Source organism: Canis lupus, chromosome 32 (genome assembly GCF_011100685.1).
Source record: "Canis lupus familiaris isolate Mischka breed German Shepherd chromosome 32, alternate assembly UU_Cfam_GSD_1.0, whole genome shotgun sequence".
Classification (NCBI taxonomy): Eukaryota; Metazoa; Chordata; class Mammalia; order Carnivora; family Canidae; genus Canis; species Canis lupus.
The window spans coordinates 6,362,259-6,378,343 of record NC_049253.1 but is presented as its reverse complement, the minus strand read 5'-3'; the positions used below and the strand labels follow the sequence as shown (position 1 = coordinate 6,378,343).

The 16,085-nt window shown below is 38.3% G+C and overlaps 1 protein-coding gene across 18 annotated transcripts in view; it reads right to left on the bottom strand.

The window, feature by feature from the left end:
• Positions 1–15,553, bottom strand: part of CAMK2D (calcium/calmodulin dependent protein kinase II delta) — a 301,491-nt gene extending 285,938 nt beyond the window's left edge. For 5 of the 18 annotated variants that reach the window (XM_038581800.1, XM_038581792.1, XM_038581790.1 and 2 more), the window contains exons 1-2: positions 15,000–15,547; positions 13,263–13,357 (exon numbers count right to left, since the gene is read on the bottom strand). In XM_038581800.1, coding sequence (XP_038437728.1) covers positions 13,263–13,357; positions 15,000–15,064 — 160 coding nt within the window. In that variant the 5' untranslated portion in view covers positions 15,065–15,547. Of the gene's footprint in view, positions 1–13,262; positions 13,358–14,999 lie in introns of all 18 variants that reach the window. The other 13 variants (XM_038581805.1, XM_038581793.1, XM_038581791.1 and 10 more) reach the window with 6 other exon arrangements.
• Positions 15,554–16,085: the final 532 nt, after the last annotated feature.

Genomic DNA, 16,085 nt, shown 5'->3' with positions numbered 1-16,085 from the left:
AAAGAGAGTCTTAAGCAGAACCCCCCCCCCCCAGAGTGCAGAGCCCTACATCAGAGCCTGATCTTAAAACCCTGAAATTACAACCCAGAGATTATGACCCGGAGATCATGACTTGAGCTGAAACCAAGAGTCAGGCAGGCACTTAACCGACTGCGCCATACAGGTGCCCCAAAGCTTTTTTTCCTGATTTCCCATAGATTACTTCTGCCCAAACAGGTATTTTTGGTTCTTGCCAGAATGTTATGCGACTTCCTGCATCCCCGGGTCTTTGTTCTTCTTCCTTCCTTCTATCCACCCATCTAAACTTCTACTTCCTCGATATTACTTTTGTTTCCACAACTATAGGTCATTTAGGCACACTGAATCATCATACTACATTCTTCTGCTACTCCTCTTTATCTCTTGTAAAATTATGTGTTTCTCCTATTCTCCAAACCAAGCTATGAGTTCTTTGACCATGTTGCATTATTTCCATGTCCCTTACAGCTTTCTTTGCCCAAAAATAATACAAACGGTTCTCTTCTGTTGTCCTTTAAAGAAAATGCTAACCTTGCTTTCTTCTCTCAACAACTGTACATATTAACCAGCATATTCCTCACCATTAAACTTCCAAAGATACATAGTAACACAGATGAAAAGTGAGGCAGAGTTTATTTTCTAGGAGAGAAAGCAGGATATCAAATGTTTTAAAGACAGTAGCCTTATTTCTACAAAAATGTTCTAACTCAGAGACTTAACCAAATTCCAAATTAGGTAATCAACTCCTTACTCCCTAAATCTCTCTGCTCCTATGTTCCTTCAGCTGAGTAATACCGCCTCCTCCATTCCCTGGCTTTGGAGGAAATGTGATGTGTCCCATGAAACAGCTGCAACATGCCACTTGGGGATGGCAGGCCTTATAGCACTGGGCACAAGAATCCCTGAATGTCCCTCATCAACACTGCAAAAGTAGGAGATTGTAGGGAATGTCTTAAGATCCTAAGAATGAAAGATGCTAAATACAAGAATTTTTCAAAAAGACTTATTTCACACTCCCCTTCCTCAAAACTTTTTTCTTTTCAAAGCTTGTTACTGAAGGTCTTAATAAAACATTTTACATGTAGGGTGAGGAGAAATTATCCTCTCAAAGCTAAGTGCTATTTTTAAAACTGACCTTGTGGGTGTTCATGGAATATTTCTAACGTTGGTCCTTCTAAATTTGGATTTATTCATTTGGATTATTCAAAATATACCTCTTAAAGTTTCCTACCTAATGAAGTTTACAAAAGCTCAGTAAATATGAACTAAATTTTTAAAAATTATTTCTATTTTAAAAGATCAATTATCCCAATGATCATTTAACCATCCCTGTTCATGCCTTAAGTCCTTCTCTTTATTATGTCATTGGCAGAATATAGACGCTACAATTACCAGGATTAAATGAAGGATACAAAGCTACAGGTAATCCAGTAATTGGATCTTTGGCAGTATAAAATATAATTTTTTCCTTCAAACTTAAAGTTAACAAAGTTGTTTTCCCTTTTTCTGAACATAGAGATGCATAGGAAGCAGTCAATCCAAACGTTTTTTCTGAAAATTATTTCCAGATCATATAAATATTAGAGAAAAGTAAGCCTCTATCCTATTTACAAGAGGCAAAACTTTTCTCTTTCACAGCTTTTTCTTTGTCCTCTCCAATTCTCCTAGAAAGAAAAATACCCTGAAATCAGGAGATCTATATTCAAGAGAACAGGAGTTGACTGACCTTGAAATTTTTGCTTGCAATCTGGAACTAGAATTTTTTCCAACCTGCATTCTAATGGTTATACCAACCCTGAATCACTGCTTTTGAATTCAATAGAAGATTTTCTGCTCAACAAAGTTCCCATCTGAACTCCAAAAAATTCTACCATGAATTTTATATATTTCAGAGAGAGAGAGAGAAAGAATATTTCTTCCTCCTTTGATTTCTATAGTCCTTAATATTAACTGGATAAATCATATATTTTTATTTTACAGCTATAAGATCCTTTTAAAAAGAAAAAAACATATTGCATGGCTGAACTTAGGGAGGTTAAATCTCTAAATTGAAGTTATCTTCTAAACAATGAATGAGATATTTATCCATTATTTAATGATGGGAATAAATGATTATTTTCCAACCACCAACTTGTGTTAAGTTATATCACAGAATTAATCTAACTGTACAATTGTGAGCTTTCCTTAAAAAATTTTTGAAAAGACAATAGTTGGGAATAATGTATACAAATCTTACTGCTAAAAGTTCTGGGTCTCTAAATGTGTATTCATTAATCATAAAATGATGCAGTTTGGGAGTCATGCATTCATTCATTTTATTCAATAGATATCTGCGAAAGGTACCAGGTATTAATCTAGACACTGGAAATGCAGATGGGGAATATTAAACATCTTTTGGTTTTGAACAGAAACCTACAATTTTTGCAATAGTCATTAATCTAATATTGTCACTGCACAGACTATCTAGCTTTTCTTGTTTATAAACACCAATGGGATTCCCTAGGGCACTTTCATAATATTGGTTGATTTAAGGAAAAAAAAAAACTTTTAACAATTCTCCTTTATCTTCCAGTTAGTCACTTTTTTTTTTTTTTTGTATTGCCCCAGAGCTAAATAAAACAAAATGGGAGGTTGATAAGAAGATGCTATTCCTCTCTTAACAGCTATTCATCCCTAATGACTCAGGGCTGTAAAATCCTACAATCCCACCTTATTAAATCCTTCCAACAGATCTTGCTGTACTCAATAATTCACTGTAAAACAAAAACTTTCCATCTCTTTTCATCAGTTTTTACAAGCTTTTGTGAAAATTTATACACAAGTCAGTCACTCTGGGTAAAAAAGTATGTATCTTCTTTTAAGTTTGCTCCTTATTGACACTTCCTGATTACTTTGCTTCCCATGATTTTTTTTATTGAAAGATTTTATTTATTCTAGACATAAACATGAGCAGCAGGAGGAGCAGAAAGAGACTCTCAAGCAGACTCCACCCTGAGCATGGAGCCCAACCTAGGGTTCAATCCCAGGACCCTGAGATCATGACTTGAGCCAAAAATCAAGAGTCAGACCCTTAACCACCTGAGCCACCCAAATGACTCAAATTTCATTATTCTCATCATTATTCAATGATTCATTATTTAATTAATTTAAATAATTTCCTATTAAATTTGTTATCTTTTTCTGCCATCTTTCATTCAAAACTGGTTATTTCCAAAACCCAGTTCAATATCAACCACTCTAGGAAGCCTTCCCCTTATCTTTCACCAACCCAATAGTTAGGTCCTTACACCCCAGAATGAGTAAACACTTCCACTGTGACACTTATCAATTGGTATGGTAATTTACTTCGATTCCACATGTACTTCACCTTGAGATGAAGAACCTTACCCTTTGTACTTTGTTTATCCACACTTAGCAGAGAGTCTGGAAGAAGGTGAGTAACTGAAATTTAGAATCATGCTCCCCAAAATTCACTTTCAGTAGCATAATTAAATGGTCATTGGTGGAAATGTACTAAACTTGCAGAATGCAATCTGGCAATAATGCATCAAAAATTTTGATAATATTACATCTTCTAACCCATTAATTCTCCTTTATGAATATTTCCGAAGAATCAGAAATATGAAAAAGTATTACAAAAAAATGTTTACTGTTTTGTCAGTTATCATAGCAAAAGGCAAAAATTTTTAGAAGGCAAAAATTTTTTCAAACCAATATTAAATACACTAATATTTTACTCAGTGGGGTATAATTCAGTTATTAAGAATTCAAACGATTTGTAGTAACAGGAAAATTTTAAAATACTAAGCAAAAATGCAGAACACAATAGTATACATTTTAGTGTCTAGTATTCTCCAATTTAAAAAAAGAAACCCCACCAGTGACTGGGAAAACTGAGTGAGCTATGAATATGTTGTTTTCTATTTTTCTGTATTTCTCCAGATTGCATAATTAGCATATGTATTTTTATGATACAATTTTTACTGTACTTATACAAATTGGTGATGATTAAAAATTATTTCAGAGATATGTCCAAAATATACAATTCTCCCTGTACCTAAAAATACTAATATAACCTTTAATATAAAAACACATACAATTTGCTTTACTAAAGGATTCATCGTGTATAAAACTTCTACAAAATGGCCAAAATGCTCAGCTGAACTAATTTCACAAATCACTTTTGCCACCATGATTATATATAAGTGATTTGCATGTTTTTATGAAAAAAGTATATTTTCTTAAAATGTGTGTGAATATATGCATATATATACATATATGTATACATACATATATGATGTTTGCTAAAATTACAGAATTGTGAGACCCCTAATAAAGAAATAAGTGCTTTAAAGCTTATATTATTCTAAGGGATTTCCAGTACTGAAACAAGCACATTTTCTAGTCCTTTTACCAAGTTTCTGAATTGACAGACACAGCAGTTTTAACAGTTGGCCTCTAACAGCCTTCACTAAAAAAAATCAATAAACACAATTTGTGCATCCAAAACTATACAAAGTATCACCAAAGTGCTTTTTAAAATGAGCTTCATTAAAAAATAAGTCAAAAAGTAAGCACCTCTGGAAAATGGATAAAAACTTAAAAAGCTAAACATTTAAAATTATGTGATGATAGCATGAGTCTGGCATTATTAACAGACTAATGGACACACATACCAGGAAAATGTTACTCCTTATTATCAAGCCACTTTACAATTACATGGTAAAAAATAGCAGTAAGAATTTACACATAGTTGTTCAAAAACTTACGAAATTATACAAAACTCTTTCCAACAAAGCATAATATCAAGGAACTAATGAAATAATTTATGAATTAAAAATTTGATATAGTGCATTCCATTTGACATGAAGCCTCAGCTCAATTTTCACTTACTTTATCTGCAAGAAGTCTCTGTTAATCATATATCTAAGATTCTCTCTTATTTGCTTACTCATTTGTCCACTCCAACAAACACAAGTATCTTCAATACTATAATTACTGTGCCAGGCACAGATTCAAAGATAAGCTTAAAAATGTCCACAAGATATTTGAAAGCTACAACATATATAACTAAAATACAAAAGGAGAAATGATCAGCTGCTTAAGAAACATGGAAAAAGCTATTCAAAGGAGGATGAAAAGAATCACTTGGGCCTAGAGAAGGAACAAAGGGTGGAGAATAAGTGAGAGATGGCATCATAGAGGCGGCAGCACCTGAACAGAGTCTTACAGAAGGATTTCAACAGCACTAGGTGTACTCATTTCTTCTGGAGGGTGGAGCCAGAACTGTCTCCCTTCCTTTGAACAGACTGCTTACTTCGCTTGGACAACCATTTCTCTCTTCTACCAGGCTCAATTGCCATTCAAAAACACAATCTCATGCATTTATCTCTTCAAGAAATCTGTGATAACAATCTCCTCCAGCCTGTATCTACACAAAAGCCTTGTGTAAATCTCTACTATAGTCCTCAAAAACTATACTGTACATGCCAGGCTATCAGCCACACTAATAGACCACAAAACACTTGCCAGCAGATCTCTATTTTTCACCTCCGTACCCCTGCAATTTATCAAGATGCCCAGGACAATGAGTACTGAAAGGTCTAATGATGAGCTGAATAAATGAATAGGAAGGAGACATGGTAACTGTCAGCTGGAAAACCTGTTTAGGAAGCTGTTTAAAAAAGCTGAAGCAAGAAAAAACAGCTCAAGTTAGACTGGTGAAAAAGAAAGAGATGGAAAATGGTAAGATGGATTAAAGAAAAGAAAGAAAATCAAGCATGCTTGAAAGTCCAGAAAAATTATGGCACCATTCATAGAAGGAAGAAAGTACTGAGTCCCCAGGGATGAGTAGAGTTTGTACCTGGTTTTCTAATGAATACACTTCAGCAGAAATTCAAGTCATCAGAACAGTCTCCAAAAATCACAGAAGTATTTCTTAACCAAAATATCAAATTTTAGTTTAAACCCTAGTGCCATGATATGGCATAGCTCAACTCTACAACTTCTCTATAATACAGAATAAAAATCTACTTACGATATTTACCTTTAATAAGTAGTTTTATATAACTTACTCTTGCTTTATTTCAATGTGTAGACAATGTTATTAATAAAATTGCTTCAAAAAGAAATAGGAAGAAAATAATTTCCTGTTACTAAATAAATTCCAAATTATTTGCCTTCCCTACCCTTAAGGGACATATTCCTATTTATGAAAGACCCTGAAGTTTAGTGAGATCAGTCAAGCACATATAGATAAGCATAGAAAGGTTAAGATAAGTTCTAACAGCAATCAATGGGATGTGATAGTAGAAAGAGCCAGAATTCAGAGTCAGAGAAAAATGAGTTGAAATACGGACTCTACCACTTACTAATATTTAGGATTTTAGTAACTTAGAGCCTCAGTTTCCTTTATTTAAAAATGGAGTAAACTATTTAAATAAAACAAAGTGTTTTGTAAGTATACACTAGTCACTGAGAAGGTTCTCTTTAAATAATAGCTATTAACATTCCTATGATTTTATCATTGCCGAGTTGGGTAGCAATAAAGGTCTAAGAAGTTAAGGAGACTATAGTAGTTACAAAAGGGGTTCGACTAAGAGAATCAATTATGATACTGTTCTGTGATTGTGTATAATTATGACAGTGAAGCTATTTAAAATCAAAACCAAACAACAAGCAAAGCTGTCCTCTCCCCTTTCTCTCGTCTCCAAACCTAACAGTTTCCCCATATTAGAGAAAGAAACAGTTCATGGTAGAACAATACTTCTTAAGGTGAGTTCATGGCCTATCTTAACTGGAATCAGGAATTTTGTCATCTAAAAAAGTATCCTGCTACACTTAATTATTTTATCTAAAAATAACTTTATAATGAGAGTTGCAGCAAATTTACCATATACTGAGAGTTGCAACAAACTTAATCATAATCAGGTAAACTATTTTGAATAATCTCTCCAAATTGTTTATTTAGATTTTGGTCCTTGAGCCCTATCTGCATTATAGTTTTAATAATTTATTTAAATCCATATTATATAAAAGGCTTCCTTCATCTCTCCAGGCAGAAATAATTTTTACCTTTGAAAAAAATCAATAACATTTTATTCATGTTAGCAACTTATACCATTTATGTCTTCTATGATAACTATTTGTGTAGACTTACTTTTCCTAACACTCTGCCCATTGTACTCATTTACTATTAAATAAAAATATATAAAATAAGGCCACATAATTGAACATGCTTAGTAATCTATCAAGTAATATGAAATGTAAATTACTACAGAGGTACTGTGTGTTGTTTTTTTTTTTAAGATTTTTATTTATTTATTCATGAAAGACACACAGAGAGACAGAGAGACAGAGAGAGAGAGAGAGGCAGAGACACAGGCAGAGGGAGAAGCAGAATCCATGCAGGGAGCCTGACGTGGGACTAGATCCTGCGTCTCCAGGACCACCCCAGGCCAAAGGCAGCACTAAACCGCTGAGCCACTGGGCTGCCCGAGAGGTACTGTGTTTTAGAGAAAAAAAAATATTGCTAAGACTCCACTTAATGTATAGCACTGCAATTTACAAAACAATCATTAATTGCCAATAATAAAAAAACATTGTGTACACCATACCCTAATAAATGAAGAGAGACAGAGGTCTAAAAAAAAAAAAAAAAAAAACCAACTCAACCCTAGAGGCACTAGGAGTTGGTCAGCCTCCATATTGCCCCAGGAAAAAGACTTTTAAAAATTAAATTCTAGTTAACAAATGAAGTTAAATGCCCAACACAATCCCAGTATGTGCTCTATAACAACTCATGATTATTAACTTTAAAAGGGCCCATTAAAATTTACTACTAAATTTTCCTTTTTAGATTTTATTTATATATTCATGAGAGACACAGAGAGAGAGAGACAGGCAGGCAGAGGCAGAGGGAGAAGCAGGCTCTATGCAGGGAGCACGATGTGGGACTCGATCCCAGGTCTCCAGGATCAGGCCCTGGACTGAAGGCAGCGCTAAACCATTGAGCCACCCGGGCTGCCCCTAAATTTTAATTTTTATATGAAGTTGATTCAGTATTTCAAGGAAATGAAAAGTATTAATCTAATTGTATAAACAATGAAGGTTCTCCAGGTGTTCAACTCCTACTTCATAATCAGTTGGGTAGAGGTTGACACTAGTTATTAATATCACAGTGAGGTACCTGACAACCATATTCTTTATTAAATTTGCCTATGTTAATGATGTTGGAACACAGAAAAAGATTTTTATTATTTCCTAGAAATGCAGATATACATTTTTATCTCCTAGCCAATTTGAACATCAATAATATTCTCACTCACCAAAAGAGGAAAATAGATATGCAATATCAAAACATTTGTAAGAATGCAAATACAACTAAATGTAACTAAAGGACACTAAATGTTAAAATTGATACACGCCACTTTGGGACCCAATAATTAAGAAGCTGTAGAAATTCCATATACAAAAATAAACAATTTACTAATTTTTTCTTAAACATTGCTCAAACCAATAAACTTTCAAAAAATATTAATTCACCCAATTGGTTCCAAATCGCCAAATCAATAATGTTTAATCACAACAATCTGACTCATCTATAACATCTCGGTTCTGCTTTCAATTTAAGACCAGTAACCATAAGGCTGAAAAATTGCAGTAATTGCTTTATTGCCTGGGTGTCGAAGAAGAAAACAAGTAGCAAGAGTTGGTTGTTGACATCTCTATTATAAAATAAAAAAGACTACTTAAGGACATACATGCAACATTGATTTCAAAGCTGGGAACAAATTTGGGGTACATGATCAAGCAGTTTTATAAAGTCCTGATTCACAGTCTACTAAGATCATCAACTTGGGAATAACAAAACTAGTAAAAATCAAATAATGCAAATGACTTGTGTTGTATCTGTGAAGTATTATAGAAATATAAAATGAAATCCCTTTTTATTTTTTTTTAAGATTTATTTATTTATTCATGATAGACAATAAAGAGAGCAAGAGGCAGAGACACAGGCAGAGGGAGAGGGAGAAGCAGGCTCCATGTCGGGAGCCCGACGCAGGACTTGATCCCGGGACTCCAGGATCGCGTCCTGGGCCAAAGGCAGGCGCCAAACCGCTGAGCCACCCAGGGATCCCCTGAAATCCCTTTTTAAATTCCAAGGGAGTGAAGTTAAAATACACTTATAAAAGTATACTATTTCAAGCTTCTATTGTAGTTTACATTTTACAAATACAATGACTTGTGGCATATCAGACCCCATGTCATAGAAAGTGGTTTATAATGATCAAAAATTACACTGGAAAATGAATATCAAGAAGACATTACGATCTTTAAAAAAAATCATTTACCAAAGAGTCTTTAAAATGTGAAATCACAAATACTATTTCTAAAGACATCTGCCATCAAAACCATCAGTCCACCGGATTCTGAACTGCAATCACAACTTTTCATGAACTTCACACAACCTGACAATATGTTACAGTTATAAACATGTCAAAAATCAAAAAAATCTCAGAACTGCAGGGCAAATTAGCATTTGTTAAATACCAACCTAATTGTCTAGGACCAAAATGATATAATTTCTACTTCCCATGGTAAAAATAGGATAAAATTCTATCATCAGTAACCACCATTTAAGCATACCTAATCCTAACAAAAAAACTTGAGAGAAATTTCATATGAAATACAAGCCATCTGAAACTTTTCTATACTATTTTTAAAACAAGCCAAATTATGTATCAGTGTACTTAATCTATCTGATCAGTACCATATGATGAATGCTCTGTGCATGCATGTGCTAAAGCAATAGGGAAGAAATTCTTCAACAGACTGAGTCTCCCAAATATGGTTTGTGTGACTAACAGCTGAGAGGAAATGCAACTGAAACTGTACTGGAAATCCATTAACATCTAGGCACAGAAAAATGCCTGGGTGACAGTATAGTTGGATGTGCAAATTTGTGCAGGAATATAGCCAAATTTTTTAGCAATCCCTCATGGTCTTATATGTATTGACAATAGCCTTTCTTTTTCAGTTGTAATGTTACATTTAAAGAATACTATTTGAGTTGGAGGACCTGGCTGGTCTTTAAAACAAACAGGTTTAAAGCTTGGATTTACAAAGGCACAGCATTTTAAATTATACAAACAAAAATTTGTACAAAAAAATTATATGCTCCACAAAAACTGCTATGCGCAGCTGAAAGAAAAAAAAATCAGTATGTTACGAGGGGGAAAAGTATGCTAACTTACATATCATTCTAATTTCCCTTTAAATGTATCACCTTAAATTTTTCTAGAAAGGTCATTTTAAGGATTATTATATTCTGAGAAGGGAGTGCTTTTAACGTTCATATTTTAAAGCATATGTTAATACACTACCTTATTGATTACATCTAGTATTTGCTTGTTTTTTTTTTTTTTTTTTTAAGATTTTACTTATTTATTCATGAGAGAGAGAGAGAGAGAGAGAGGCAGAGACATAAGCAGGAGAAGCAGGCTCCCTGCAGGGAGCCCGATGTGGGACTCCTGGATCCTGGGTCTGCAGGATCACATCCTGGGCCTAAGGCAGGCACTCAACCCGCTAAGCCACCCATGCATCCCTAGGATTTGCTTAGTTTTTGCCTAAGAACAAGTATTTAACTCCTTCACAAACCATTTGATCCTAGTCACTCCATACTGAACTCTTCCTATATACACAATGCTGTGAAATGTTATATTAAAAACTGAAAGCACTTCATTAAGAGTTTACAACTTAATATACTTAATAATACAACTTTAAACAAGTGTACAAATTCAAAAGTATAAATATGCTATAAGTAGCTCTAGTTGTGGTGATAAAATAAACTGAACATTTTCAAGTACTATAATATTTTACAGGTGAGCAGTAATAGTAAAATTGACTCAGCACTTTGCAATTAAGAAATGATTCTCGTAAAATTCACTGAATCCGCAAAACCACCCAGGATACCCTATGAGTACTCTTCCCCCATTTTGTTGATGAAGAACCTGAGATCAAGAAAAGATAAGTGACTAATCCAAATTTACACATTAAGTAGTAAAGTCAAGATTCAAATTGCATTCTCACGGCTAAATCAAGGCTGCCCCTGGATTCATAATTTTCACATTCTTTCATGTTAGTAATCCCATCTGATCATTACGACCCAAGAGATAATAATAACAGCTAATATTCATTGAATACGTATTATGTAGCAGGTGGCGTTCTGTACTATATTAATTTACTCCTCACAAACCCTATAAAAGGGTTACATTATTAGTCCATTTTATGGATGAGTAAACAAAGGCTCATCAAAAACACGTAATCTTGCCCCAAGATTACAATTAATAGGGAAATCAGAATTTAAACCCAGGGCATTTATTCCAACACCTGCTTCTGTACCACCTCACTCCTCAGAAGGGTTTAACGTAGGCAGGTTAAGAAATTTGCCCAAAGTCACAAGAAAACTGGAGAGGGAGAGGTCTTTTAGTACTTCACCCTACTTTTCCTAAACGTAATTGGAATCATTAAATCCAGATGGGGCAAAGTGGTTTGGGATGTAGATTGTTCTTTAAAGTGGAGTATGAGCAGGTGAGAAACACTGGCAGGAAGAAGGAATCCCATCAAGTTAGAGAAGACTTATCCTCCACAGACTGGAGTCAGAAGAAAAATAAAATGTGAGCAGAAACTGTATTTGCCATTCTGATATAGGGAGTATGAAGCAGGGTAGATGAAGAGGGATAACACTAATTAAGAAAATCAGTAGAAGTGAAGCATGAGACTGATTTGTTTTGAAAGAAAATTTAAAGCCACTAAGAGATTTGGGACAGGTGGTATAACGCCTCCAAAAGAACTACTACCTACTCTCGCCAAAAGTACCTAGTGTAGGGAAAGAAAACATATAAGCCCTGACAGAATTATACACTTTTTTTTTCTTTTTTAAAAACTAAAATGTCATTTACAGTTTAGCAACTCATTTTGACTGTTAAAAACCTTCCTGTGGAGAGAAGAGGGATAGGGGAGTGTAATCAAGGATGACGTGCTTCTCATTAGTTCTCAAGCTGTGAAGCTATGGTACTGGTTACTTTAGCACATAGATGTCCCTAGGAAGACCGTTAAAATCAGATGAAGGAAATCACAACAAAATCTCTCTGATTCAAATAAATGAACTGAAATGCCAATCTAAACCTCAAGCATATGTTAAAAGTAGAATCTGTAACAGAGAGAGGAAAAGTTTTTAAAAAATCATGGCAGAGACCAAACACAAGGATCCTAGGAAGCAGCACTTTTTAGAAGACAAATTGAAATGAGGCAAACTAACCCTAATAGAATTTCCTCTCTCATTACTTAAAATAAACCAGGTCACTAAAATGGCTTATATTGTGGCATTTTGTTCATTTTAATTCCATTTAAATTCCATTAAACCATAAATTCCCATGGAAATACATTAGACACGTGCTCACAATAATTAGAATGCCTAACATTTCAGTGTAAGTACTTTTGCATGCGTTCAACAAAAGAATGCAGTGAGGCCCCTTCAAGGTTTGTTTTTTTTTCTTTTTTTTGGTTTTTTTTTTTTTTTTTTTTTTGCGTATGTCAACAGCTATTTTATGATAGGAATTATCTCCGTGGCTATAAAGCATGTGTAAAATACATTACAGGAGTCGGCGAGAAGCCTTAATGCGGAAGACCCAGTATAGGTCTGGACTGCACACACGGAAACCTCAAAATCAAGCTGAACTTCCTAGAATATAGCAATGATAAATTTTTTCCTCCCAAAGCTATTACTGTTAAATATACCTTGATAAATTAAGTTCAAGTGTAACTACAATTGAAATATGATTCAACTGAGCTATGACCTATTTTTCCTCTTAAAAGCAAAAGAGAATAATGACAGTTGTGAGACATTTTTCCATTCCAGGGTATTTCTGAAAGTTGTTTCACAGCAGAGCTAAAAGCAAGACGCACTAAGGGACAACTTATTTGCTGTAAAATAGTTACATATGCTGCTGCTCACAGGACAGTTGGAATGATTTAATAATTTGTTGTTAAAATTCTATGTCTTCACTTAACTTTTAAACTATACATACCAAGAGGCATTCAAGAAGGAAGTAACTGCAAAAATGTAAGAGGACACCTAAGTCTACAGTTCAATTATAACTATATATTTACAGACAACAGAACAATCAACATGACAAATACATAATTAACATATACTGTATTATGTGGTTGAAAATACCCACCCCTAGCAGAAAGCTTTTTGGTGTTGATAATTTTGGCAGCATATTCTTGTCCAGTAGGGATTTTCATACATCTTCTCACCACTGAGAAAGCCCCCCTGAAAACCAATAATTAGCATGTCATCAATATAATCAGCTCTGATATCCTATTAAAAATCACAGCAATCTGAGCATTTTTACTGCATTTAGTGATTTGTAAAATATCAATGCGCTACAGTAATATCAGAAAATGAACGATTCTTCCTGGGAACCCAAGCCTTCTTTAATGTTGAAGAATAAAAGTAAATTTTATTTAACTGGGAGCACACATTATTAATCAACATAATGAAAGAAACTGCCAATTATGACGGCTCTTGTTTGCCCAGGAAATTTGAAAACATTTTACAATTCACACTCACATAGTACCAAATGCTCTGAGAAGGGAAAAAAAAAAAAAAAAAAACCTGCAAAGAGCATGGCTGAGGAGGAGCAGCAAAAATCTGCTGCCTATTTATTAGAAAAAAAAAATTAATGTGGCTCCAAGTAAATATGGCGATTGTTTTCACTAAAATAGAAATCTTGGGAACATTTGTGTGGTTTAATAAGTCCTGATACGGTGATTTCTCTGTGCCCTCTTTTGAGCTGGGGGAAGGGTGAGATTTGAATTAAGCTGCTCTTCCGACATAGTCTCCATGTTTTAACAGCAGACAACATATAAATATGTAAGGATATACTTGTCATTACGTTTAAAAGATAATTACAGTTTCTTGAATTCAATTGTATAAAACATACATACATACATACACATAAACGCACCCCTTTCGTAAGTAATAGTCGGCACTAGCGATAGAGGAATAGGGTTTGGGTGGGATGCTACATAAACCAACATTCACGGTTTGGCCCCTGGGTCCCTAAGCACACAGGTCCTCAGGAGGTCTCTGGTCCCCTTCCTTAAATTCTCCGAGGAGTTCCGCCAGTCGGGGCGTGGGAGGTCGTTTTTATAGGACGCTAGGCTACCCTTGGCAAGCTTTCTCTCGGTCTCCAGGTCTTTTCCGTCGCCTGTATAAATAAATCCTCCCAGAGAATGCGAAGATGTACACGTAAATCCTAGGAAGGATGATGATGAGCGAATAATCTAGGTGCAAAGGGTAGTGGATATGGGGCAGGGGGTCGAGTTCCTTTGGTGACCCTCTTCCTGGACAGAACAACTACTGGACGTGAAATAGACTCCACGCCAAGTTGAACTTTCGGCATCAATAAATATGGCACCGTCTGTGGCAGGGAGTTCTCGTTCGTACGTGGGTCGTACGGGCGACACGCCGGCTAACCAGGAGGCATCTCTATTTACAGAAAACACGATCTATGTTGCATTTTACACGGGTTCTTGTTTTCTCTCCACACACACACACACACACACGCACGCTCGCACACTTCTCAGGATGACAGCTACAACTGCAGGGATCGTAAATCCACTAAGTCTCTAGTGCAAGAGGGTTGGGGTGGGGGGGGGTGGGCGGGAGAAGGTGGGTTGAGGATTATCGGAATGGGCCACACAAGCGGGGTGGAGGGTCTTTTCCAGTCTCGGTCCCCCTCCTCTTGCTAGAGCAGCACCTTGCTCAGAGCCGGCCACGCCACTGGCCCTCCTCCCACTCCTCGGGTCTCCCCAGCTCCCTCGCCCCGCGCGGGAGGCCGGTGGGTCGGGGAACGCTACCCGCCCCTCTGCTGGGAAGGGGACGTGCGGACGCGGGCAAAGGCGCTTACTTTCCGAGCTCCTCGAAAAGCTGATACTCGTCCGTGAACCTGGTGCAGGTTGCGGTCGAAGCCATCCTCTCGGTGCGGGCTATGCCCCTGGCTGGGAGAGCCGGCGGACGCGACTCCAACAGACGCGCGGCTTCCCCGGGACTGGCCCCGCGGCGCTGCCACCCAGGGCCGCCCTCACTTTCCTCGTCCGAAAGTAGCTCGCCCGGGAGGGAGTGTGCGCAGGGGCGGGGCGCGAGGGGAGATGACCAGAAAGGGTGGCGTGGGGTCTCCTCCCCACGGCCCGCCGATTCTCCTCCTCCTCCTCCTCCTCCTCCTCCTCCGGCCCGTGCTTCCTTCTCCGCGGGACGCTCCACCCGCCCCTTCCCAGCCCCTCTCCCCCAAATGCCGGGGGCGAAGTACTCGGGAAGAAGGGGCCGGGAAATGGAAAACAGCCGGGCACGGGGCGAGAGGCGAGCAGTTGCGAAACTAGCCGCACCGGGCTGGAGGGGAGGGAGCCCGAGGGGGCGGAGGCCGAGGAGCCGGGAGCGGACAGCGCGAGCCCAGCTGCAGCTGTCAGCGGGCGCGGGGGGCGCGGGGCGCGGGGCGCGGGGCGCGGGGGGCGCGGGGGGCGCGGGGCGCGCCGGGGCTCGGCCGAGCGTGCGCGCCCGGGGCCCGCCTGCCTCCCGCGGGCGCCTCGGCTGCCTGGCGCTGCCCCTGGGGCCCGCGCCGCTCCGCTGCGAGGCTGCGCGGCTGCGCGGCGAGAGGAAGAGCGCTCGGATGGGGCGAAGCCCGGGCGGCCCTCCGCGGGCCTGGGCCTCCGCCTCCTCCCCTCGCCTCCCCTCCCCTCCCCCGCGCTCCCTCCGCGGAGCCCCCTCCTCGCCGGTCCCACACCTCCCTCTAGCGACTCCCAGCCCGGCGCCTTCGCGGACCTCGCTCTCCGCCCCGGGTCTCACGCTCGCGCACACCCGTCGGGGGGCCGGGGGGGGCGGGGGGGGCGGAGGATGTACGAACGAGCAGCCCGGCGAGGGTTTAGGCGAGTGAGGCGACACGGCGAGCCGCCCAGGTGACCTCGCGGTCAGGCGGCTGCCGACACTGGGGCTGGATGCG